The sequence below is a fragment of the Bos indicus x Bos taurus genome, chromosome 27 (assembly GCF_003369695.1).
Source record: "Bos indicus x Bos taurus breed Angus x Brahman F1 hybrid chromosome 27, Bos_hybrid_MaternalHap_v2.0, whole genome shotgun sequence".
In the NCBI taxonomy this organism is placed as follows: Eukaryota; Metazoa; Chordata; class Mammalia; order Artiodactyla; family Bovidae; genus Bos; species Bos indicus x Bos taurus.
The window spans coordinates 22,400,290-22,425,639 of record NC_040102.1 but is presented as its reverse complement, the minus strand read 5'-3'; the positions used below and the strand labels follow the sequence as shown (position 1 = coordinate 22,425,639).

The following is a 25,350-nucleotide window of genomic DNA, read 5'->3' as shown; positions in this document are numbered from 1 at the left end:
AAAAGATACTTGATGATCAGATGGAAAATACATTAGAAAAAAACTATTTCCCTCAAGATGAAATGTATTAAAAAATAAAATGCTTTGTCATTAACAAAGAAAATTAAACTTAAATATATTAAGACTTGAAATAATACAGAGACCCTTCTCATTAATATTTTATAACCTTCAAGTAGCTTGTATTTTTCTAGCACTTATCTCTGATTTTTAGAGAGAAACAACTCTATGTTATTTCCTTCTACTCTTTTTAATGAGGCAAAAAATAACTGAAATTTAAAAGCCTGTGTGGAGAAAACAGAAAAGAAAAATCAGTATTTTCAAATTGAATGACACTTGACGGAAATTACATCTAGGAAAAAGATATATAAATAATACCTCTTTCAAATTTTCACCTTCAGAAAAGAATATCAGAAGGTCAAGCAGAGCTTTCATTATTCACTCTTAGGATATATATTTTCTGAAAATAATAAGTAATTCCAAGGTCTCTAATTACTAACATTGTCATTTTGCCCTTTTCCTTAATAATCACTAAAAGGAATAAGATGCAATATATGCCTGACATCTTTAAAAGTCATAAATGAACATGTGTCACCAGAAGCACATCTTGAGGAAACACAATCATAAGATTCTTTTATTACGGATTTATCAAAAGGCAGCTGCATGTGACAAATCAATTCAATGTACACACTCAGAGGCTGAAACATCAAAATATGAAATTACTTGATTAGAAACTATCTTATATTTTTTGTTATTTTTTTGCAAAACAGTTCATGAAAATTAATTAATGATGAGATTTGGAAAATTAACAAGATGAGCCCTCTATGTGAATTATTTATTTTACTACATTTAAATAATCTTTGCAGGCTTTTAGACACTTAATCTAGTAGTACATTTTGTTTTGAGGTTTGGACATTTAACGTAAATGTCCAAATCTCAGATAGCATAGCTAATACTAGGTTTGCTTCTTGAAGGTCACATTCATTTTCATGCAGGTACATTTTTCTGTATAGCGTTTTCTTTATAAACTTTCATTAATTAATCCACATGCAATTAAAGCTTTCTGATCCATGGGAAAATCATTTATCTCAAAATGTACAGTTAATTATACCATAAACTCAGGTTCTTTGGGAAAAGAAAGTGAATACTTTAAGCCTGCCTTTTCATCTTATTCTTCAGGCTCTTTATCCCTGTTTAAACTATTTCCTGGAGAAAAGTAAGATGGTCTTTCTACCGCTGTTAGTCATGAGCAGGAAGACTGTGCTTCCGACTGGCATACCATGCTGATCATTGCAGTGAAATGCACAAGAACAGGGACTCATCTCAGTAGCACTTCTACTTCCTAATGGTGTTTCCCTGATAACTTTTGACATATTGCCATTAAAGCACATTCTATGGAAAATAGAAATCCATAGAAAAGTTATCCAGAAGAGACAGTACCCAACTCTCTTTAGTGGCTTCAGATATGACACGTGTTTATGTATTTACAGATATACCTTGGAGATATTGTGGGTTTGGTTCCAAACCAGGGTAAGAAATCAAATAAAAGGAATAAAGCAAGTTACACAAACGTCTTGGTTTCCCAGAGTACATTAAAGTTGTGTTTATACTATAGTGTATTAAGTGACTTAAAAAAATGTACATACCTTAATTAGAAATATTTCCTTGCTAAAAATTGCTAACCATCATCTGAGCCTCCAGAGGGTCATTTTTTTTTTTTTTTTTTGGTGAGGGGATCAGAATATTGCAAGAATTATCAAAATGTGACGCAGAGCTATGAAGCGAGCAAATACTGTTGGAAAAATGGTGCTCATAGAACTGCTTAATACAAGGTAGTCCCACACCTTCAGTTTGTATAAAACACTGTATCTGCAAAGTGCAATAAAGCAAAACACACACAAAAATAAGGTATGCCTGTATTTGAAACGTCTTACAATCATTTACTTCAATTAAAAAAAAAAAGTGTGTTCAAAAGATGCTAATTCTATAAACGGCTTTATGGACCTGAGTTACACAGTTAACATATATACAAATCAGCATCTGAATGCAACTAGGACTTTTAAAATGGTATCTTATTAAACATAATTTACTTAGACTTTGCTTATCTCAAGATATCTAAATTATTCCAAAACATCAGAGCATCACCAGTCATTTTCTGAGTGTCCGTGCAGTTGTGGACAAAATTATAATTTGGAATCTTTATATAGGCAACCTGACTTAATACATATGTTTTCACGCTTTTAGGAATAACCAAATTTTATAAAAATTGAGGTGAAAAATGCAACTCTCAAAAGTCTATCCTTCAATAACAGGGTAGTATGGCATTCATAGATTGAGGCCAGCTGGGGAACAGTCAGAAAGAAAGCACTTGCTAACGCCAAAACAAATACCCTTCATCCTGCTGTTCCTGTGAGGTTGTTTTTTCTTTTTTTTTTTCTTTTTACCTCTTGTTGTTCCAGATTGCTCCTGTGAATTTTATGTTATCACGTGCCATGTAATTCATTGTGTGCCAAAAGGGAAACAAAGAGAGCTCCATTTATTTGTGTTTGTTTTCTTCTCACAAGAGGTTTGATAGCACCGCTTTTAATTAATATAAAGAAGTGGCAGGTTTTCACCAGAACTAACGTCGTTATCCCCTATAATGATGGTTCTTCAGCCAAGAAAACCCATCACAATCCCTGACATGATTGCCATGAACCCCTTTACAAGTACCTTTAGAACAATCCCAAGCAGAGCAAGCCATTAAAACTGTATTCAAATCATAACCAGCCTAAGTATCCACAAGCAAATCTGGGGATCTTCAGAATGCTAAAGCTATTCTGGAACCCTGTGTTTTATGTGGGTGGGCTGTTTATGCGCCATACCAAGTATCTTTAAAGATGGTGGCCCTCTGAGCCACAAAAATTATGCTTCAGATTTTAGCATTAGATCTTTTGATATGAAGAAGTCAGTCCTGGCAAATCCAGGTTAAGGTACAACAGAAAAATAAAATCCTTATCTGTGATTTTATATTTCTGAAATCAACTGATATACTCAGCAGATATCTCACCTTTGGCTAAGCAGAGATGCAATATTTTCAATACAAAATGTTGATTTATATTGTAGAAAGCGTCAGATCAGATCAGTCTCTCAGTCGTGTCCGACTCTTTGCGACCCCATGAATCGCAGCACGCCAGGCCTCCCTGTCCATCACCAACTCCTGGAGTTCACTCAGACTCACGTCCATCGAGTCAGTGATGCCATCCAGCCGTCTCATCCTCTGTCGTCCTCTTCTCCTCTTGCCCCCAATCCCTCCCAGCATCAGAGTCTTTTCCAATGAGTCAACTCTTCACATGAGGTGGCCAAAGTACTGGAGTTTCAGCTTTAGCATCATTCCTTCCAAAGAAATCCCAGGGCTGATCTCCTTCAGAATGGACTGGTTGGATCTCCTTGCAGTCCAAGGGACTCTCAAGAGTCTTCTCCAACACCACAGTTCAAAAGCATCAATTCTTCGGCGCTCAGCCTTCTTCACAGTCCAACTCTCACATCCATACATGACCACAGGAAAATCCATAGCCTTGACTAGACGAACATTTGTTGGCAAAGTAATGTCTCTGCTTTTGAATATGCTATCTAGGTTGGTCATAACTTTCCTTCCAAGGAGTAAGCGTCTTTTAATTTCATGGCTGCAGTCATCATCTGCAGTGATTTTGGAGCCCAGAAAAATAAAGTCTGACACTGTTTCCACTGTTTCCCCATCTATTTCCCATGAAGTGATGGGACCGGATACCATGATCTTTGTTTTCTGCATGTTGAGCTTTAAGCCAACTTTTTCACTCTCTTCTTTCACCTTCATCAAGAGGCTTTTTAGTTCCTCTTCACTTTGTGCCATAAGGGTGGTGTCATCTGCATATCTGAGGTTAATGATATTTCTCCCAGCAATCTTGATTCCAGCTTATGTTTCTTCCAGTCCAGCATTTCTCATGATGTATTCTGCATAGAAGTTAAATAAACAGGGTGACAATATACAGCCTTGACATACTCCTTTTCCTATTTGGAATCAGTCTGTTGTTCCATGTCCAGTTCTAACTGTTGCTTCCTGACCTGCATACAAATTTCTCAAGAGGCAGATCAGGTGGTCTGGTATTTCCATCTCTTTCAGAATTTTCCATAGTTTATTGTGATCCACATAGTCAAAGGCTTTGGCATAGTCAATAAAGCAGAAATAGATGTTTTTCTGGAATTCTCTTGCTTTTTCCAAAGTTGAGATATAAATATACATATCTGTAAGAGTGCCTGAGCGTGTGTGCATAAGTAGTTTATAACACCTTGCTAGAGAGTATCAGTGGAGAAGGCGATGGCACCCCACTCCAGTACTCTTGCCTGGAAAATGCCACGGACAGAGGACCCTGGTAGGCTGCAGTCCATGGGGTCACGTAGAGTTGGACACAACTGAGGTGACTTAGCAGTAGCAGAGAGTACCAGACTCAGATGTTGTTTGTGAGTCCTGACAGTAGCTCTAAATAGAGTTTTTATCTAATAGAAACTTCTCTAGAGATTTGGGAAAAAACTGATAGATGAGGTCCAAATATATTAAGAATTTTCAGGGAAAATCTGGACAAGAACAAAATAAGATAGGAAATTTAATGGTTCATATTTATTCAAAACTACAGATACCAACATCCTAAAGACAATATTATCATGCTAAAACCAAAAATTAAGAAATACCAGGACAATTTCTTTTAAATTTATCATAAGATATAAACTTGGTTTAACAGCAGGAAATTGATAAAATTCTCCATAATAATTTTTTTATGAACAACATGTACCCATATCAAAAGATATAGATAAATCATTCTAAAACTTTTGCATTCTTTTATGATTAATAACAACAGTAGTAATTACTACTTTTAAGAATAATAGGAATGTAAGTGAATGTATGACCATCAATTAGAAACATTTTCCATAAAACCTATAGCATCCTCAAATTTATTGGTGACATGTTAAAACATTTTGCTCAAGGCAGCAACTTTACAAAGGTACAATATGGTTTAACCTTTTGACTAGATTCTCCACTTCAATTCAATTCTGGTATAGTTCTTCTCTCACCACATGGTAGTAAGAGGAGAAAAAACACAGGTATATGAAATAGAGGCTGTTTGAGGGCAAAAAGAAAAAAAATAACATCTTCATATATATACTATGGTTGTCTACATAGAAAATCTAAAAGAACCTGCAGAAAATTTAATAAGATTGATAAGAGAATTGCTTTGACTTAAAATGTAATAAATGTCTGTGATCACTTTAGAGAATGAATTATTAAATTTAATCAAAAGGCTTTAAAGCAATTTTAAGTATAAAGAGAGGATAATGTGAACATAAATAAGAGCTTAACTTAAAGTTGTTAATTTTCCCCCAAATCTTGAATAGACTTAATGCTATCTATCTTAATGCATCTATCAGATCATCAACACTATTTTCTTAGGACTTGACAAGCTAAGTCTAAAAGCAAAATATATAAGAGTCTTGGGCCAAGAATAATAGGAAAATTCTGAACCTCTCCTTCCCAAATCCATGGCGATTTTTCCCTAACAGATAGAAACATTTATTATAAGGTTCTAGTTCCTAAGTCACTTTGACTGTGGTAGAGACAGAGAAATAGACCAATGGGGTAGAAGAGGTTTCAGAAACAGACCAACAAATTTCCATCTATATGGAAACTTGATTTATGATAGTTACTATTGAACATAAGTGTGGAAACAAGTAACTATTCTATAAATGATGCTAGAATAATTGTTTAACCATACGGGAAAATCAAACCATATTTATTGCCACATGCAAAGATCAATTTCAGCTGTATTAAAAATTTGGGTAAAATTATAAAATGTGTAGAAGACAATACTGGAGCATATCTTTTACTTCAGATTAGAGAATTCTAATTCAGATCAGAGAATTCATATTTGCCATATAGTAAAGGAAAAAATGATGTTAGATACATTCAAATCAAGAATTTCTCTCAACAAAGGACACCGTAAGCAACGGAAAGGCAGACTTTGACCCTAAAGGAGATAATTACAACACATATAATTAAAAAAAGAGTGATTTCCAAATACACAAAAATACTCTTAAAAGTAATAAGAAAAAGATAAACCAATAGAAAATAACTAAGAACTTGAAGAGAAACCTTACAAAAGAAGTATCATGAATAGCCTATAACCAACTAAAAAAATATTCATTAGTGATCAAAATAAAGCAAATTAAAACTGCATTCTGGTACCAATGTAAACCCCCTGGTCTTACAGAAACTTTAAAGTCAAAGAATATACTTCTTATGGGAAGGTGAGAATAAATTCTTAAGACAAAAAATATATGAAGCTTTAAAGTAGTTGATAAATTTGACTATTTTAACATAAAGTTTTTCTTAATAAAAGACACTGTGTGTGCGTGTGCTAAGTTGCTTCAGTTGTGTCTGACTCTTTGCCAACCAAACGGCTGTATAGCCCACCAGGTTCCTCTATCCATGGGGTTCTCCAGGCAAGAATACTGGAGTGGGTTGCTATGCTCTCCTCCAGGGGATCTTCCTGACCCAGGGACTGAATATAAAATACGAAAATATGGGTAATTCACACAAAAGATATAACACACAAACACACACACACACACAGTCTATAAAATGTGTTACTGATAAATAATTGACATCCAGAAAATATAAAGATCTTCTACAAATCAATAAGAAAAAAAAAACCTAGCTCATTAAAAAAGACTAAAATATGGGTAAGTCACACACAAAAAAATTAACCTGAATGAATTAGTCAATACACTAGGAAAAAAAAAAATCCAAAGCAGCTCCACATTGCTGTTAATCAGAACCTTACAAATGAAAACTAAGATGAGATGAAATTTTATTTGAGTCTCTTCTAGCAACCAAAAGATTAGAAAAATCAATTCATGATTTAGGTTTGTAGTGTTTTCAAAGCTGAATAGAGTGCTCCTTTATCTCACTGCTTTCCACTTTAGATTCATAGCAAATGGATGCCAACATGTGGTTGTTTGGAAACTGACTATTTTAAAGTATTTGTGGAACCTGTAAAAAGAGCATTTTTACACTGGAAAAAAAAAAAAAAAAAACAACCCTTTTAAGAAAAAGCAGTCAACTGTTTTAGACAGCTATTTTAAAATAGCATGGTGCAGATACACACTAGAATAGTGAAAGACAGGGAAGCCTGGCAGGCTGCAGTCCATGGTGTTACAAAGAATCAGACATGACTTAAACTATATACAGTTGTCTGGACAACATCTATATATAAAATAGATAACCAACAAGGACTACTGTATAGCATTGGGACCTATATTCAATATCTTGTAATAACTTGTAATGGAAAATAATCTGGAAAAGAATATACATATATAACTGAATAATTATATATATAAAATATATATATACACACATCTGAATCATTTTGCTGTATGCCAGAAAACACACAACACTGTAAATCAACTATACTTCAATTAAAATAAAATAATGTTACCTATTGCCAAATTTCTATGCTTGTTTCATATTATAAAGGTTTTATTTGTATTGTTATTATAGTGACTAAAGTCCTATATGGCATAAAAAATAGAAATCGGACTCAAAATTATACAATCCAAAGTTTTCTATCCAATTAAATTATTGTATGACAATATTCATTATGTCAGTTCACTAGAAAAAGTATCAGAAAGTATATAGTTTTGCTACTTAGAGTAACATTAGAGAGAACACATGATATAATAGCTTGCATGCTAGGTCAATTTGTTGTCTCATTAGAAATAGAATAAATCATTTAATTATTTGAAACCTTAATTTTCTCACTTGCAAAAATTAAAAAAGATTTTCTTCTCCTCCTCAAAGGAGGAGATTTATATATATATATATAAAATATATATTACATACATACATATTATGTATTATATATAATATATACATTATTATATATATAAAAACAAACACAAATGCACCTATAAAATATAACTATGATATATATATATCTTATGTATAACATATATATACTATTATATATTATATACATATACATATGTATTATATATTACAGTATAATGTGCACTTCACCATTGCTTAGCATTATTCGTGTGTGTAGTCAGTTTAAAAGACTTAGTAATCCATAGTGGTTCAGGCATATGAGAATTATCAGGCACTGCTCGTATGAGGGCAAAATGATTAAAATCTTTATTCATCCTTAAACACTGAACAAACAATTCAGTTTCAAAGAATTTATCCTCAAGAGATATCATGTGCACAAAGCTGCAGGTACAAGAAAGTTGATAACGACTCTGTTTAGGTTCACTGTATACAACCTAAATGTCCAAAAGTAGGGAACTAATTGATAAACTATGTAGTTTAATAAATGGACTATTTTAGTCATTTAAAATATTATAGGACATTACTGAATAGCATGAATTAAAAGTGAGTATTAGATATCCATTGGAGAAGGAAATGGCAACCCACTCCAGTGTTCTTGCCTGGAGAATCCCAGTGATGGGGGAGCCTGGTGGGCTGCCGTCTATGGGGTCGCACAGAGTCGGACACGACTGAAGCGACTTAGCAGTAGCAGTAGCAGTAGCAACAGTATTAGATATCCATACGATATGCATAAATATCTGATTTCTTAAAATGGCCAATACAATTTTTACTAGTCAAAATTCCATATGGCAGCTTTATTTTCAAGTTGTACTCGCCTTTACTTCCTCCTCTTACTCTTGGGTGTTTGAGTGCTAAGTTACTTCAGTCCTGTCCCACTCTTTGCGACTCTATGGACTGTTGCCCATCAGGCTCCTTTGTCCTCGGGATTCTCAAGGCAAGGATGCTGGAATAGGTTGCCATTTCCTCCTCCAGGAGATCTTTCCCACCCAGGGATTGAACCCATGTTTCTTATGTCTCCTGCATTGGTAGGTGGATTCTTTACCACTAGCACCGCCTGGAAGCCTTTTTATTTCTCCTTTGCCCCAGTTAAAAACTCAAACTTACTGCTTAATACGCAAAGAAATTCAGGAAATGTCACTTGTCTTAAAGTTTTCTACTTTAACACATAAAGGGTTGTGCAAAAGTATTTTTCTAAAAACTGAGCTAGCTAACCTCACCAAGATGTATACAATTCTTAAATGGCAGCTGTATCTCAATTAGATGTTATCTTAAGTAGAAGTATTTTGTTATCTACTTTAGAGATAAAATGACTTTTCATCTGAAGTGTAAAGATAAATCAGACTGTCTTTGAGATGTTTTGCTATTCCTGTCATTAAGTGTTGAAACAGAGTGACCACTTTACAGAGATATAAGAGAAAAGATTCAAACTTGGCTGGAAGTTTGAAATAATTAAAAATTCAGATAATTTTGAAGGTGAGATTCCATGATGCTTTTTTCACCCACCACGCAAAAGAAAAATGATGTGTAAATAGATTGGTTGCTGAAAGCTTATTCCAATACACTTCTCTTAAAGTCCAGGATAACCAGGATAATTATCAATAATTAACAACAAATAATTCATTTGATTTATCAGTCATAAACTTAAAAGAAGCAAGCAATGAAACAAGTTATTCACCAATACTGTATGCGTTTTGTGCTTATATTTGAGGAAAGAAGTGATATTTTAACACCTGTGCGTAAATAAGAAGCTGAGTCTATAAATGAGTATTTTACTTGATACAGAAAAACTAGTAGCATTTATGGTTGTGATTAAATTGTCCTTAAACATCACCCTTTTCAATTTTTATTCATATCACATGAGATTAATAGCTCCTAAAACCTATTATGTTTTAATTTCTGATGGAAATGGGCAACTTGCCTTACATGTGACTTCACCCACAGATGTGAGTGAAGAGCTCCAGGGCATCTCAGATTCACGAGCACTACATCCTACTTTCTGCACGTGCTTCCTGTCTCTCTGCTTCTCAGAGCCCCAGGAAGAAGGTTTAGCACAAACAGCACAGGAGAGTCATCCCCAAGTGCCTCGCCAGTTACCTTTCAACCCAGGGACGAAAGAGCTATTGAATTATGCAACAGCCTTGGTCTTTGAGTTAGCCAATTGCCGGAGGCAGTTTGGAACTTCTTTTTCAGTTTGGCCACATTGCAAAGAGGAAATTACTTTGCCCTAATTTCAAGTCATTTGTATAGTGTTCCCTCACACAAAATATAATTGATCCTTAGATTTACCCTGTAGGAAATCAGAAACTAATAAATGAATCAACTGGTAACAATATAATGATGACTATTACTACTACTAAACCAATATTAAGTCAGATAACACCCCCATTTTACAGCTGAAGAACCCAAGGCACAGACAGGCTAAATAACTGACCCAAAGGCATACAGCATTTAGAGGACCCAAAGTTAGAAAAGCTAATTATGGCCTAGGCACAAATACACTAGTCCTAGTCTGGTGTGTTTATTTTGTGTTGTTTTATTATTTAGTCGCTCAGTCATATCTGACTCTGTGACCCCATGGAACTGTAGCCCGTCAGACTCCTCTGTACATGAAATTCTTCAAGCAAGAATACTGGAGTGGGTTGCCATTTCCTTCTCCAGGGGACCTTCCCTACCCAGGCATCAAATTCACATCTCTCTTTCATCTCCTGCCTTGCAGGCAGGTTCTTTACCACTGAGCCACTAGGGCCTGAATTCAAGACAGTAGGAAACCTATAGTTATTCCTCCTTCCAAGAAATCTCAGTTTGTTAAAAAAAAAAATTTATTGTTTGATGAAACATGTCAATTATCAGTTAGTGTGGTGGCAGAATAATTGTCTTCCTCACCATCCCCCCAAGGATCCAAATCCTAATCTCTGAAACCTGTGAATATGCTGCCTTAAAAGCAAAGGGGATTTTATTTAATAGATGGCAAGTGGACCTAAAATTGCTGATCTGACTACTTCAAGATAGGAAAATTATCCTGGGTTATCTAGGAGGGTCTAAAATAATCACAAGGATCATTAGAAATGAATGAAGGAGTCAGAATATGGAGAATCAGAGAGGTGGCAATGTGAGAACAGCTTGGTTTGCTATTGCTGGCTTTAAAAATAAAGGGAGGGGCCAGGGGCAGAGGACTATCAAAGGCCTCTAGAAGCTGCAAAAGGCAAGAAAATGGCTTTCCTGAAAGGAGCACGATTTTAGCCTAGTGAGAAACGGTGCAGACTTCTAGCCCCTAGAACTGTAAATAATAAATATGTGCCTCCTAAGCCACTGTTTGTGTAATTATTACAGCAGCAACAGAAAATTAATGCATCTGGTTAGTAATTGGAAAATGACAGGAACCCATTCAAGCTTATAATATTTTTTCCTTTCTCCTTTCCTCTTTCCCTTCTAATCTTTATAGTGAAATGAAACATTGCCCTTGTTATGATTTATAGGAACATGGAAACTTTATCTACTTATGCAAAGCATACTGACACAAAACTCCACAGGTGAAATTAGGAATAAAATTCATTTTGACACACTCTAGCACGTTCCTTTTGAAGACAAAGGTCAGCCTGATTAATGACTATACAGTTGAGTTAAAAGTAAAATTAGTTCTTTCTCAAATTGCAATAGACCTTTTAAATCACAGACCAAGATTATGTTACTGTTTTTCCAAAGTAATTCTAACATCAATCATTTATCTCAATCTCTTCTCATGACACTGTTTGGCTTATTCTAAGCTTTCAATTTACATAGCTACATGAAGATAGAGAGTTTATCCCAGGAATGCTCTATGATTTAGTTGAGAAAGTCAGATATGTAGTATTTAAGTATGCTCATTCCTCTTTACCGCTAACTTTTTCTAGACTACAACTGCTTGAAATAATGACCTAGGTACTAAATAAATCAGATCCTAGAAGCTCTCCTCCTTGTTACAGAAATCCTAATTCCGGATCTGAATGTATTGTATACACATGCATATATTGACAAAGATAAAATGAAGTGGAAATGAGACTGGACGTTAGTGAGGAAAAATAGATATACTTCCTTGTCTGCTATTGATAGCTGCATGTATTTTGTGAAAGTCACTTAACTTGAGACTCAGTTTGCAAAGTGAAGATAGTAATACATATTTTCCTAAGTACTAAGGAGCAAATGAATTCAATGTAAATGATTATATCCTGTCAATGGTAAAGTTTATGCCAACATGTTACTAATTACATTTTTTTGATTTGTTGTGCTGCTTTATTTTTTTATGTTCCAAAATTTAATATAGAATTCATTTCCTACATTTATTTTTCATTTTACTCCTCCTTATTGGGATCATACATAATTTTCACTTAAATGCTTCTGAAAGACCTACTAAATTAGTTTTATTACACTGGATTAAACATTATTCAGTATTACATAAAATGTTCAACACTATCTTGCATATAGTTATGTGTGTGTGAGAAAGATAAATGATAAATAATAAAATTTAGGTCTTTACAGTGGGTGCTACAGTAGGAAGAATGTCATTTAATTAACTAAAGTAGTGCCTTTATGTGTTATAATAATAATAATATCTAACATTTATTGACCACTTTCAATGAGTCAGACATATGCTTTACATGGATCAGCTCACATTAATTCAATGAAAATCCAATGAGGTATAAATTGATTATGATTACTCTTCCAGAAAGCAGGGGAGCTGTAATGCCAGAGGCATCACTGTACATGAAATCTTTCCAGCAATTACAGCCCAGCCTGTTTCTCTGAGAGCCTTTTTCCCTATGTTCCCCACCTGACACTTTAAAACAGATACACTGACATGAAACTTAACATTTGTATTCAGTGACAAGTTATCATTGTCCAGATCTTATTTTGTTGAATACATTTCTGATGGCTAGCTTTTAGTGGGCTGAAGTTAGAATTTTTCTCTTAGTGTTTTCCATCATAACAGTAACTCAAAAATCATATATAAATAGCCAATTTTTGTCAAACTGGGGATAAAATCTATAGCAATGAAAGAGGATTGGATATGATATATTTATTTGGCTTAGAACTTCATTTGCACATTTCCCCCTATTTCTCTATTTTTTTAAAAAACAGATTTGGCTAATGATATTTTCTTTATTTAAAGAGTGCCACTTTTCATCATGACCTCTGGAATGCACACACGTGCTACCACTTTGAAACAATAATTAGTGCTTTTCTTATCTGAAATTTTGATTCACGAGGAATATAAGTAACTATAGACTAGTTATGTTCTGTGGAATGCTTATGACTTTTGAGCATTTTCAATATGCCTATTAAATCAGAAAACACATATGATCTAAGTAATGTTAAAATTAATTACAAGAAAACAATACACATAATCGCTGTTCTTGAAACAGACTGGCCAGAACCTCATAAATCTGAGCATCTTAACATTTTTTTCAACACACTTGTTTGGCAAACATCTTCCTCCCTTGCATAATTCTTATCCAAATAGAACTGTCATTTGTAGTAACTGTAATGAGAAAAGAAAAAGAAATAAATGACATATAGATTAAAAAGGAAAAGATAAAATTGTCTTTATTTGCATAAGAGATGATTATCTACATAGAAAAGTCCCTGAAGTCTGCAAAAAATTGCTATAACTACTAAGTTCACTCTACTAAGTTCACTAAAGTCGCAGGATAAAAAGATACAAGATAATACATGAAAAAATCAATTAAATTTTATATATTAAAATAAATGTATAGAATCAAAAGTGATGAATTCTGTACCAATTATAATTGCTTCAAAGAAAATTAAAACATGAAAACGTAGATAGAATATGTATGCTGGAAGTGACAAATGTTCATGAAAAATGTCAAAGAAAGGCTAACTAAATGAAGATACATTATTTCATGACCCAGAATAACTGATATAGCAAAGATGTCAACTCTAAAATTCATGTGTTGGTTTATTCCTATCAAAATCTAAGGAAGTTTTTCTTTTTTTAAGGCATAGAAATAAATATTCTAAAATGTTTGTTTCTAAATTCTCTATCTTCTAGGGCCTCTGCCTTTACATATATATATTTCAGAATATTTATCCCAGATGAATGAAACTTATGTTTATAACAAAACATGTACACAAATGTTCATAATAGTTCTAACACCTGAACAACTCAGATGTATGGTTAAATGCACTGTAGTATATTCATACTAGGGGCTTCCCTGTGGCTCAGATGGTAAGGAATCTGCCTACAATATGGGAGACCCAGGTTCAATCCCTGGGTTGGGAAGATCGCCTGGAGAAGGGAATGGCAATCCACTCCAGTATTCTTGCCTGGAGAATCCCACGGAGAGAGGAGCCTGGCGGGGTACAGTCCATGGAGTCACAAAGAGTTGGACTTGACTGAGTGATTGACACTTTCACTTTCACATTCATACCATGGGATACTGCTGCTGCTAAGTCGCTTCAGTTGTGTCCAACTCTGTGCGACCCCATAGACGGCAGCCCACCAGACTCCCCCGTCCCTGGGATTCTCCAGGCAAGAACACTGGAGTGGGTCGCCATTTCCTTCTCCAATGCATGAAAGTGAAAAGTGAAAGTGAAGTCGTGTCTGACTCTTAGTGACCCCATGGATTGCACCCCACCAGGCTCCTCCGTCCATGGGATTTTCCAGGCAACAGTACTGGAGTGGGGTGCCATTGCCTTCTCCGCCATGGGATACTGCTGCTGCTGCTGCTGCTGCTAAGTCGCTTTAGTCGTGTCCGACTCTGTGTGACCCCATAGACGGCAGCCCACCAGGCTCCCCCGTCCTTGGGATTCTCCAGGCAAGAACACTGGAGTGGGTTGCATTTCCTTCTCCAATAATAAAAAGAAGAAACTATTGATATATACAATAAAACAAAAGAATCTCCAGGGAATTGTACTGATTGAAAATAAAAAATCCTCAAAGGCCACTATAGCATGATTTTATATGTAAACCATTCTTAACCTGAGAAAATTATAGAAGTGAAGAACAGATATACAATTGACAGGAGTTAAGATGAGGGTAGTTGTGGTCCCCATAGGGCAACATGGGATCCCTGCGGTGGTGGAAATGCCTGTGTCTTAACTGTATCAATCTCAATATCCTTTTTGGGATATTATACTATAGTTTGGAATATGTCACCATGGTGAGAAACTGGGTTAATGTTGCATGGAATCTCGCTGTATCATTTCTTACAAACACATGTAAACTTTTTAATTTTTTTTTTTTTCAAAACAAAAGTTTACAGTTAGTGTTCAGTTGGGAATTTTCCTCCTATAGTCAGAATTTTGGGGTTTCTACCTGAGCACTACTACCTGGACACTTAAGCCTATTCAAAAGGTGTTCTTGAGCACGTTTTGATTTTGTCAAAAAAAGTGATTAACTCACAGCACGAATGGAAGGGTTAAAATAACTGGAGTTATCTAATCAGGTCAGTGAAATCAGGGTTGAGACCCTATTTCAGTGATGAAATGATGTATCATACAGAGTAAAGTAACCAGAAGTTTGACACATCCACTGATAAAGAAAACAAAAGGATAAATGGAATAGACTCAAACTGCAGGATTCTTTTCAATCAATAATACAGAAGGCCTGTGCTTCTCTCACTCAGCAGGGGCTACAGTCTTCCACTGTTAGCAATCCAACTACTCTAAAACCTTACTTCATGTTTTATCAATTCAGCAATTGATATTTAAGAGGAATAGTCTAAGGGACCACATAGTCATTGATATGTCTAGACTCTCCAAGATTTACCATTATACTAAAGCCATATCCAACCAGTAAAGCTGAAGAAGCTGAACGATTCTATGAAGACCTACAAGATCTTCTAGAATTAACACCCCAAAAAGATGTCCTTTTCACTATAGGAGACTGGAATGCAAAAGTAGGAAGTTAAGAGCTACCAGGAGTAACAGGCAAATTTGGCTTTGAAGTACAAATTGAAGCAGGTCAAATGCTAACAGTTTTGCCAAGAGAACACATTGGTCTAGCAAACACCCTCTTCCAACAACACAAGAGAAGACTCTACACATGGACATCACCAGATGGTCAAAACTGAAATCTGATTGATTATATTCTTTGCAGCCCAAGATGGAGAAGCTATATGCAGTCAGGAAAAACAAGACCAGGAGCTGACTGTGGCTCAGATCATGAACTCCTTATTGCCAAATTCAGACTTAAATTGAAGAAAGTATGGAAGATCACTAGATCATTCAGATATGACCTAAATCAAATCCCTTATGATTATACAGTGGAAATGACAAATAGATTCAAGGGATTAGATCTGATAGACAGAGTCCCTGAAGAACTTTGGATGGAGTTTAGTGACATTATACAGGAGGCAGTGATCAAGACCATCCCCAAGAAAAAGAAATGCAAAAAGGCAAAATGGTTTTCTGAGAAGGCCTTGCAAATAGCTGAGAAAATAAGTGAAAGGCAAAGGAGAAAAGGAAAGATACACCCATCTGAATGCAGCTTTCCAAAGAATAGTAAGGAGAAATAAGCCTTCTTCAGTGATTAATGGAAAGAAATAGAGGAAAACAATAGAATGGGAAAGACTAGAGATCTCGTCAAGAAAATTAGAGCTACTAAGGGAATATTTCATGTTCAGACAGGCACAATAAAGGACAGAAATGGTACGGACCTAATAGATACAGAAGATGTTAAGAAGAGGTGGCAAGAATATGCAGAACTATACAAAAAAGATCTTCATGACCCAGATAACCACAATGGTGTGATCACCCACCTAGAGCCAGACATCCTGGAATGTGAAGTCAAGTGACCTTAGGAAGCATCACTATGAACAAAGCTATTGGAGGTGATGGAATTTCAGTTGAGCTGTTTCAAATCCTAAGATGATTCTGTGAAAGTGCTGCACTCAATATGCCAGAAGTTTGGAAACTTTCATGAATTTCCTCATATTTCTATTATACCAAGTGTAGGAAGTTTTACTTTAACAAAAATAGGAAACATTTGAGTCAGGGCTCGGAGAAATAAATCATGGAGAAGATTGTTAGTAAGGTGCTCAGAGGAAGCAGCTATTTTCTTGAAGATGGCATAATTCATTTGAATATTCAGTTCTTGAAAGGCCTGAATATTCATTGGAAGGACTGATGCTGAAGCTCCAATACTTTCGCCATCTGATAGGAAAAGCCAACTCATGGGAAAAAACCTGATGCTGGGAAAGATTGAAGGCAGGAGGAGAAAAGGGTGACAGGATGAGATGATCAGATGGCATCACTGACTCAATGGACATGAGTCAAGCTCCGGGAGGTAGTGAAGAACAGGGAACCTGGTGTGCTGCAGGCTTTGTGTGGGGTCGCAGAGAGTTGGACATGACTAAGTGACTGAATAACAACATAGTTCATTATTTATACCTTTCAAAACCAATCCGTTTTCACCTGGAAATCTGGGAGTCAGAGTGGTACTCCTCTTTAGCATCTCCAAGAGCTTTATCCTCACTAAGTTTAAAAAACAACTAGAGGCCATAACCGTGCAGACTTGCTGCTGAAGCATTTCCTCAGCTCACTGGGCATGGGGGAGGATGGAGTGGTTGGTTGGGAGCTGGGGGGGAGAAGAGCAAGAAGAAGAGGGGGTGGTGGAGGAGGAGGCTAATAAAAAAAAAAAAAGCTAGAAAATTGAGTGATTTTCCTCCCTCATAGCTCAGTCGGTAAAGAATTTGCCTGCAATGCAGGAGACCTGGGTTCACTTCCTGGGTCGGGAAAATCCCCTGGAGAAGGAAATGGCAATCCACTCCAGTATTCTTGCCTGGAAAATCCCATGGACAGAGGAGCCTGGTGGGCTACAGTCCATGGGGTTGCAAGAGTTGGACACGACCTAGCGACTAAACTAACTACAGACTTAAAATATTACACTAAAGAAAATGAAATGACTGCACCTTAGAATCCTCAGCAGCTGATCTGATCATATTTTTTTCAGGTGCTGTTCAGACCTAGCAGCTCTATACTGCAGGCTGCATGCCACCAGGCTCTTGGCATTTGGACAGCCCAGAGGAACAATGGCCCTATGTAAGAGAAAGGTTGATTCCAAAGCTGACCTCATCACAACCTGTCCTGAGTTAACAGACAAGAGCAAGGATGTGAAGACCAACTAATAAAAACAAACCAGAGAATATTGATTCCAGCCCAGAAACATAGTGTTTAATTTATTAATAAAAGGCAGCTCTTTGGAAAATCCTGTCTTCTGTTGTCAAACAAGCATTGGGACCTTTCTATCTTTCCAATCATTCAATTAGAGCAGAGACAAGAGAATGACACTCTTGGCTTTCAAGCAAGCCTGAGGGCACAGGGTGAATACAGGATTTGGATGCACTATTCTTTCAGATTGCCAGTTTTAATTTCTGATTAAAAAAAGAGGTCCTTTCTTCTCATACATTCAGCTATTTTTCATTTTTCTCTCAAAGGCAAAATGGAGAGATCTAACTCCACCTAATGGCTTTTAATTTAACATGAAAGTATCCTATAGGGCTAAAGTCTTTCACTTTATAAAGTCAAATAAGTTGCACTTTGTTTTCTAAGTTAATATACTACTTGGAATACAAATGAAAGAACAAATTACAGTTGACTGATCCTGCCTGAAAGCCCTAAATTTAAGAGTCTTCTGAGTGTAAAAGTTTATATCTTTTATTTACTGACCTGGCCTCAAAAGATAATTGCATTAAGTAATATCTTTGATCAATATTAGGGAATACAAATACAAAGGAAAATAAATTGTCAAGTATGTGTATATGAGCCAAATGTGTGAAACGCCCATATATTCAATGATATAGAGTTGGCATGTTAAGATCATATAAGTATATTCAAATTAAAATTTAAGCAAAGTATTATTGAGCAAGCGAAGCTATATCAAGAGTAAAAAAATTACAAGTTGAAAGCATGTGATTGATTACTGATCAAGCTGATGGGGTAATGAGGGGTGGTGGTGTTCAGGGAGCTGTTTTGCCACTTCAGTTCTACTCTCCTGCACCCTAAAAGTATTTAAATGCCTCGAGTACATCCCTGCTATGTTTCAATAGAGGAAATTTAAATATCCTGAACTACACTAGATTTGCAAATATATATAGTCACAACTGATTTTGTCTCAGGAGTATAGACACACTTATTGTCTAAATAAATTCATCTACTTCTGTTGACCTGAAAGAGAAGTCCATGTATGAAACACCATTTTTCTTAAAATGTAAACTAGAAAGGATCCATTTTAATCCCCACGGATATCGCTTAAATAGAAAAATTTCTTGTCTTAAATTTAAAATTCTCGAATCAACCTCACACAGATCTCTTGCCACACATAACTTTGAAGTCTTGTCAGCACCACTACCTAATTTATATGAAATACCCTGGAGTCACTGATTCTTTGTAGTATTATTTGTTAAATATTCAAGCACTGCTTTAAAGTACATATGAGGCTACTAATCAATCCCGGTGCCCTTAAACTGCATGCTACGCTATGCACAGTCTTCTCCTCTAAGCACGGGAAATTCTCAGTCATATTTGCCTTTGATAACTTTATCTTCCTTTATTTTAGAAGTATCACAGGAAGAAAGAAAGCCATTATAAAGTTCATCTGCGGTATTCTGGTAATGGAGTAAAGGACTCTGCAGGAATTTGAGAATGCACCCAGGTATGTGTATGTTTGTATCTGTGTCTGTGGATGTATCTGGGCTCTTCCGTAAGGAACAGGAGTGTGGCTAGGTTCTGGGAGAGATTCTAATCATGTTAAAGTACTCCCCAACTTAGCACTTAGTTTTGAATGATGTGGAGTCCCTTGAATATCTACAATGGTTGAAAAGCCAGGGTTACTTATTACAAATGCTTTCATTCTTCCCTCCTGTGTTAAACCGCCATCCTTTACAAAAGTCTGCCTGGATTCTATAATTATGACCTCAAAATCAAATTACTTTTTTAACATCTTCTGGAGTTATATGATACATCAATATATTATAAAACTGATTAATCAATTTTTGTGATAATACAGATCAAGAGAGTTATCAAAGAAAAAACTCAAAGCTGTGTGTATACATTTGAGACAGGGAAAAATGGAAAAAGAAAGCTAGAGTGAGCTACATGTATCTAACCATGTAGACATGACAGAGTGTACCACGCCTCCATCACACACACATTCACACACATGCACACGGAGAGGAAAGAGAGAAAGTGACTAGGTCAGCAGAGATGCCGCCAAACACAGTTACGTAAAAAGCAGAGAAGAGGAGTTTGTTCAGAGAACGCTCTCTTCTGACTTAAGAGCCCAATTCACAGTTCAAGGGTGGCTGCCAGGCTACCAAGAAAAAGAGGAAATATGGTGAGTACTTACTTACCTCAAAGAAAAATTAAAACAAAACCAGGTAATGGGTCTAATTTTGTGAAGAAAGTATTTCACTGCAACAGTTATGAGGAAAATCAAGGTAATATAAAGATCAGAAAAAGAATTCTGTGAGCTCATAAACACTGCTAAGTGCTCTAGAATTTCCCTTTACTTATGAATACAAAGTACTCAATGTGAATACTTGAACATGGATGAAATAATCTTTGGATAAGTGTAATATCCTAAGAGCTATGAGGATTACATTGATATCAAAGCTGATAACTGGCAGGTACTACCAACATGCAAAAATTGTTAAATATTTAAATCACAAATGCCTAATCCTCCTAAGTGCGTTTCTACCCTGGTTCCTGACTTGCCCGTCAACTAGCAGCTCAAATATTATCACCAAGGGCCCTATAGTCAATGACCTTTCTGATTTGTCTATGCCCTTTGTCAACCCAAATCCTCATGCTTTTTAACTTAATAAAAAAGGTTTTTGGTTCCCTGTCAACTCAGGACTTAGGAAAGCCAGTGTTTACCTCATGTGCATGATTTCTTCTCTGACCTTCCAAGGAGTTTTTAGAAAGAGAATGAGGCTGACAGGCAGTCATGAAGACCAGTCCAAACACCAGCCCAGTCGTGCACACTCCAGCTACTCAATACACTCACAGAAGAAAGAAAGGAGGCCCTGGGGGACAGTGAGTCTGGTGGTAGTAGATTGTGAGCCAGACCAGAGATGCCCAGTGAGGATCCCTATTTTGCGATCCTTGCTGAATTTAATTGCCATCTACTTGTGTATCTTTCTTGAAATCCACACAAGCCCTCCTATCTGGGATATTGGCAATATTATCATTACTAATAAAAATAGAAGGCTAACCTTCACAGTGTCTTCATTATGTGTCCAAGACATTCTAAACACACACATGCATAGATAGGCATGTGCACACACACACACACACACACATAATTTGAGCACTAATAATAATTATCATTTCAATCATTTAGATTTAAGAAAAATAGACAGCATAGAATTTACTCAAAATACTGAGTGGTAGAAGCAGGATTAAACCCAAACAGCCCAAGAGCTGAGGTCATTTATTTACCATGTAAACTGCTCTCAATGGCCTACAGTCTCCATTTACCTAAATAGATATTACAGGTATCCCGTGAACTGTCCCCAAACTCAAATTTGGGAAATGCTAAGCTACACATATTTCATTTTTTAAATACAGGCCTCCTTGAGTATTTTAAAAATATTTTAGCAAAATAACATGTATTGTGGTTATAACTCAGATAATTCAAAAGATATTGTTCTTAAACTGCTTAAAATAGTCTTAATAAAATTCTCCCCTATTCCCAATCCTGCTTTTCAATTTCTGCTTTCTTGTTTTTTGCTTTTACTTTTTCATTTCAGCTGGTGGTTGACACTAATGGCCCTAATATTAGAATAATGACTTTAATAATGTCTCCATAATAGGTGATTAGCACTATTTCTTGATTTATATGCTTTGGAAGACAATTATGAGCTCTAAAGAACAAGAATTTAGTTTATTTATAACCTTTCCCTCTACTTCAGTTGATATTTACATTTTAGATCTTCTTTTGCATATCTTTTACTTTTAAATAATACCTCTAGATTATAGTTATCAGTCACCTTGAGTCTTTGCACCCCACCTTATCTTCCACCATCCATACTCAATTTCCTCCCTCTAACCCTGCCTGAGACATGCAGCTTTGCTTTTATATCACTAAGGCTAATATATTTATAGTCTTTTCTGCAACCTCAACCTAGGGCTTTCTGTTTGATTACTATTGGAAAATCAAATGATGTTATCCCATGATATTATGTGAGATTCAATTTCTGGCATATGAACCACAGATATTAAAAAGTCATTTCCTGTTCAGTTGCATATTCTTTCAGGAAGTAAACAATGTTCCAAGACCTCCATCTACAGTACCTGTAACTTTCAGCTTTTCAGCCCCAATGGTAATCTCATCTTCATCTGCAGAAAACAGCACCCTGCCATCTTCACTCGCTCTCACTTCAAATCTTTTACACTGAGCTTCCACAGCATCAGCTCCTATGGTCAGAGGAAAGGTTTAAAAATGAATCTTGTATCCAAGAAACCATGAACATGTATTTTTTTTAAGAAAAAGAAGAGAAATACATACATTATTTAATCTCTACAGTATGTTTTATACCTAAATTAGTATTTTAAAATTACCATCCTTTCAGGATTCTAATTTGGTAGAATATTGCTGGGCCAGGATGGTCGGGTACATATTTGACATCTACATCCCTGACATAGGCCTGACAACGTCTGTGGGTTTAGCCAGCTGGGAAATCTTTGCATGTACACAAGGAGAGACGATGTTTGCTCTGTTCTTCGTGGCTGCCTGCAGACTTGGCATTTTACTTGGCATGTGCTAGATGCTTCATAGGCACTTGTGGACAGAAGGACTCTCATTTTTCTCTTTGCAAGTAGACAATAGTGTCTATACTTGCTATAGTGCAGGGAAATTGTGAACCTTTAGTTATTCAACATTTCATAGATGCTAATAATGATATTTGTTCACTCTTTATTACTACCTAATCTGAGGAGATCAGCCCTGGGATTTCTTTGGAAGGAATGATGTTAAAGCTGAAACTCCAGTACTTTGGCCACCTCATGCGAAGAGTAGACTCATTGGAAAAGACTCTGATGCTGGGAGGGATTGGGGGCAGGAGGAGAAGGGGACGACAGAGGATGAGGTGGCTGGATGGCATCACTGACTTGATGGACATGAGTCAGAGTGAACTCCGGGAGTTGGTGATGGACAGGGAGGCCTGGCATGCTGCGATTCATGGGGTTGCAAAGAGTCTGACAGGACTGAGCGACTGAACTAAACTGAATATGAATCCATTTTAGATTCAATATTGTAAATGTATGTGTGTATCACATACACACACACACATATATATAGCATATATATATTTAATGTTCTCCAATGTATCATCTAATCAATAACTTTCATTATTAAAATTTAATATTAAATAAATATAATTGTATCATGTAATGGAAAATCTGTTTTCAATTTATTGGACCATTTTGCATATTAATCCACCCACAATCCACAAAGCCAGCTCCCATATTTAAAAAAAAAACAACACATAATTAATTTGAGAGCATGGCTTCAGCAAGACAATCAAATTGGTCAGGGAGTAGGCAATTGCTATTTCCACAACAGTAATTTATTTCTTTTGGCATATGCATTTGGCATATGCATCTATATCTTCGTCTTTTGTTAAGAACTGGACCATCCCTCCTCTGCTGTCTACAGCAGAAACTCTTGTCAGATACAATGTGGTCCACTCAGGGCCCCGGGCATAGCACACTTTGTGCCTATTTTCATTTCTCTGTACCTATGCTATGGGCTGAATGTGGATTCTCCAAATTCATATCTGGATATCCTAACTCATAATGTGATGGTGTTAGGACATGGGATCTTTGGAAGGTAATTAGGTCATGTGAATGGAGCCCTCATGTGTGAAGCTGGTGCCCTAATCAAAAGACACAAGTGAGCTTGCTTTCTCCCTGCATGTAATCGACCACGTGAAGACACGAGGAGAAGTGGGCTGTCTGCAAGTCAGGAAGCAGCCCCTCACCAGACACTGGGTTTGTTGTCACTTTAATCTTGGACTTCCCTCCAGAACGGTGAGAAATAAAATTCTGTTGTTCAAGCCACCCACTGTATGGTGTTTTGTTACAGCAGTCTGAATGGACTAAGACGATCAACTATCGTGTTTTGTTAGCTATATGACCCCCAGGAATTCAAAACATGAGGTTATATTTGTACTTCAAAATACCCTCCAAATTTAAAATTATCTCTAGCTTCTAGTAGGCATTTAGAACTTTCTTCCCCTTTCCTTGTCCTCAACCCCACCTCAGAACTACTCTCAATACCTGTCTGGGGGCTTTAGTAACTTACACCTCCCACCATCACAGCTTCTTAGGAGCCCTTAATTAAACGAAGGCATTAATTTACATACCCTGATAACATGTGGGATAATTTCTCTGAAAACAGAAAACTTTTCTCATATTCCGAAACTACTTACATGTTTTCAGGTCTACGAAGAAAGTGTGACAAACTCCAAGCAGAACAATGCTAAGTACTTAAAAACTGTGCTAACCATGCAAGCTATCAAGTTCAAAACAGCATGAACAGTATTTTAAAGTCTGTTTTTTATTTTTTTTTAAGCAAATAACTTTCCTTACAGGATTTAATGGTAATATTGGAGAAACCATGGAACACCTTTTGTTCATGTTCAAAGTCTTTGCATTTGATCTTGTAAACATTATTTCAGCAGCCTGTATTCAGTTGATTGTTTTTTTTTTTTTTTCTTTTCCTAATCATGGTCTAACTTCCCTGTATTGAGCTTTTAATCTTTGAACCATAATAACTCAAATGGATGATGTTCAAAAAGTCATGCTTGAGGCCAGAAGTGCTGATAAAAGTGATTTCTGGGTTTTGAGGCTTCTGTGTTTCAATCTATCTTGTGGGCACTGAAGCATACATTAAATATGAACTGCCTAAAGATATTACAGATACTGTACACATAAAACCTTGCTTCCTGCAAATATATTTAATTACTGGGTAAATTGATCCACAAAATATATCACTGACCTTAATGACATCGAACTGTAAGTTCACTGTGCTTATGTATACATATATCCACATATACTACAGACACACACACATACACACACACACACCGGGAAGACTTTTCTTGGCATAATACTTAATATTGTTATATTGGAGATATTTTATGAATTGAGTGTCTGGATATGGTGAAATGAGTTGATATCTTAATTCATTACATTTAAATAAGCACAAGAAAATAAGGAGATGAGCAAACATTCGTGCACCTGGAATAGAAGAGAGGCATCTAGGCCATAAATAAATGGAGGCAGACTCATCCAATTGACTAATAGATATACAAATTAATACATCAGACTACACTTTATTCAGCATATTAGTATAATTACATAAGGCAAAATTACAAGCAATTAGCAATGCGTTGACAGTAAGTAAATATTTTAAGTCCGAAAATAACTTTGAATATAGGGTGCTTCTATAC

General features: G+C 36.0%; 1 protein-coding gene across 1 annotated transcript in view; it reads right to left on the bottom strand.

The window, feature by feature from the left end:
* Positions 1-25,350, bottom strand: part of SGCZ (sarcoglycan zeta) — a 1,115,594-nt gene that overhangs the window by 36,222 nt on the left and 1,054,022 nt on the right. Inside the window, exon 5 of the mRNA XM_027529936.1 lies at positions 22,190-22,312. Within this exon, the coding sequence (XP_027385737.1) occupies positions 22,190-22,312 (123 nt within the window). The remainder of the gene's footprint in view (positions 1-22,189; positions 22,313-25,350) is intronic.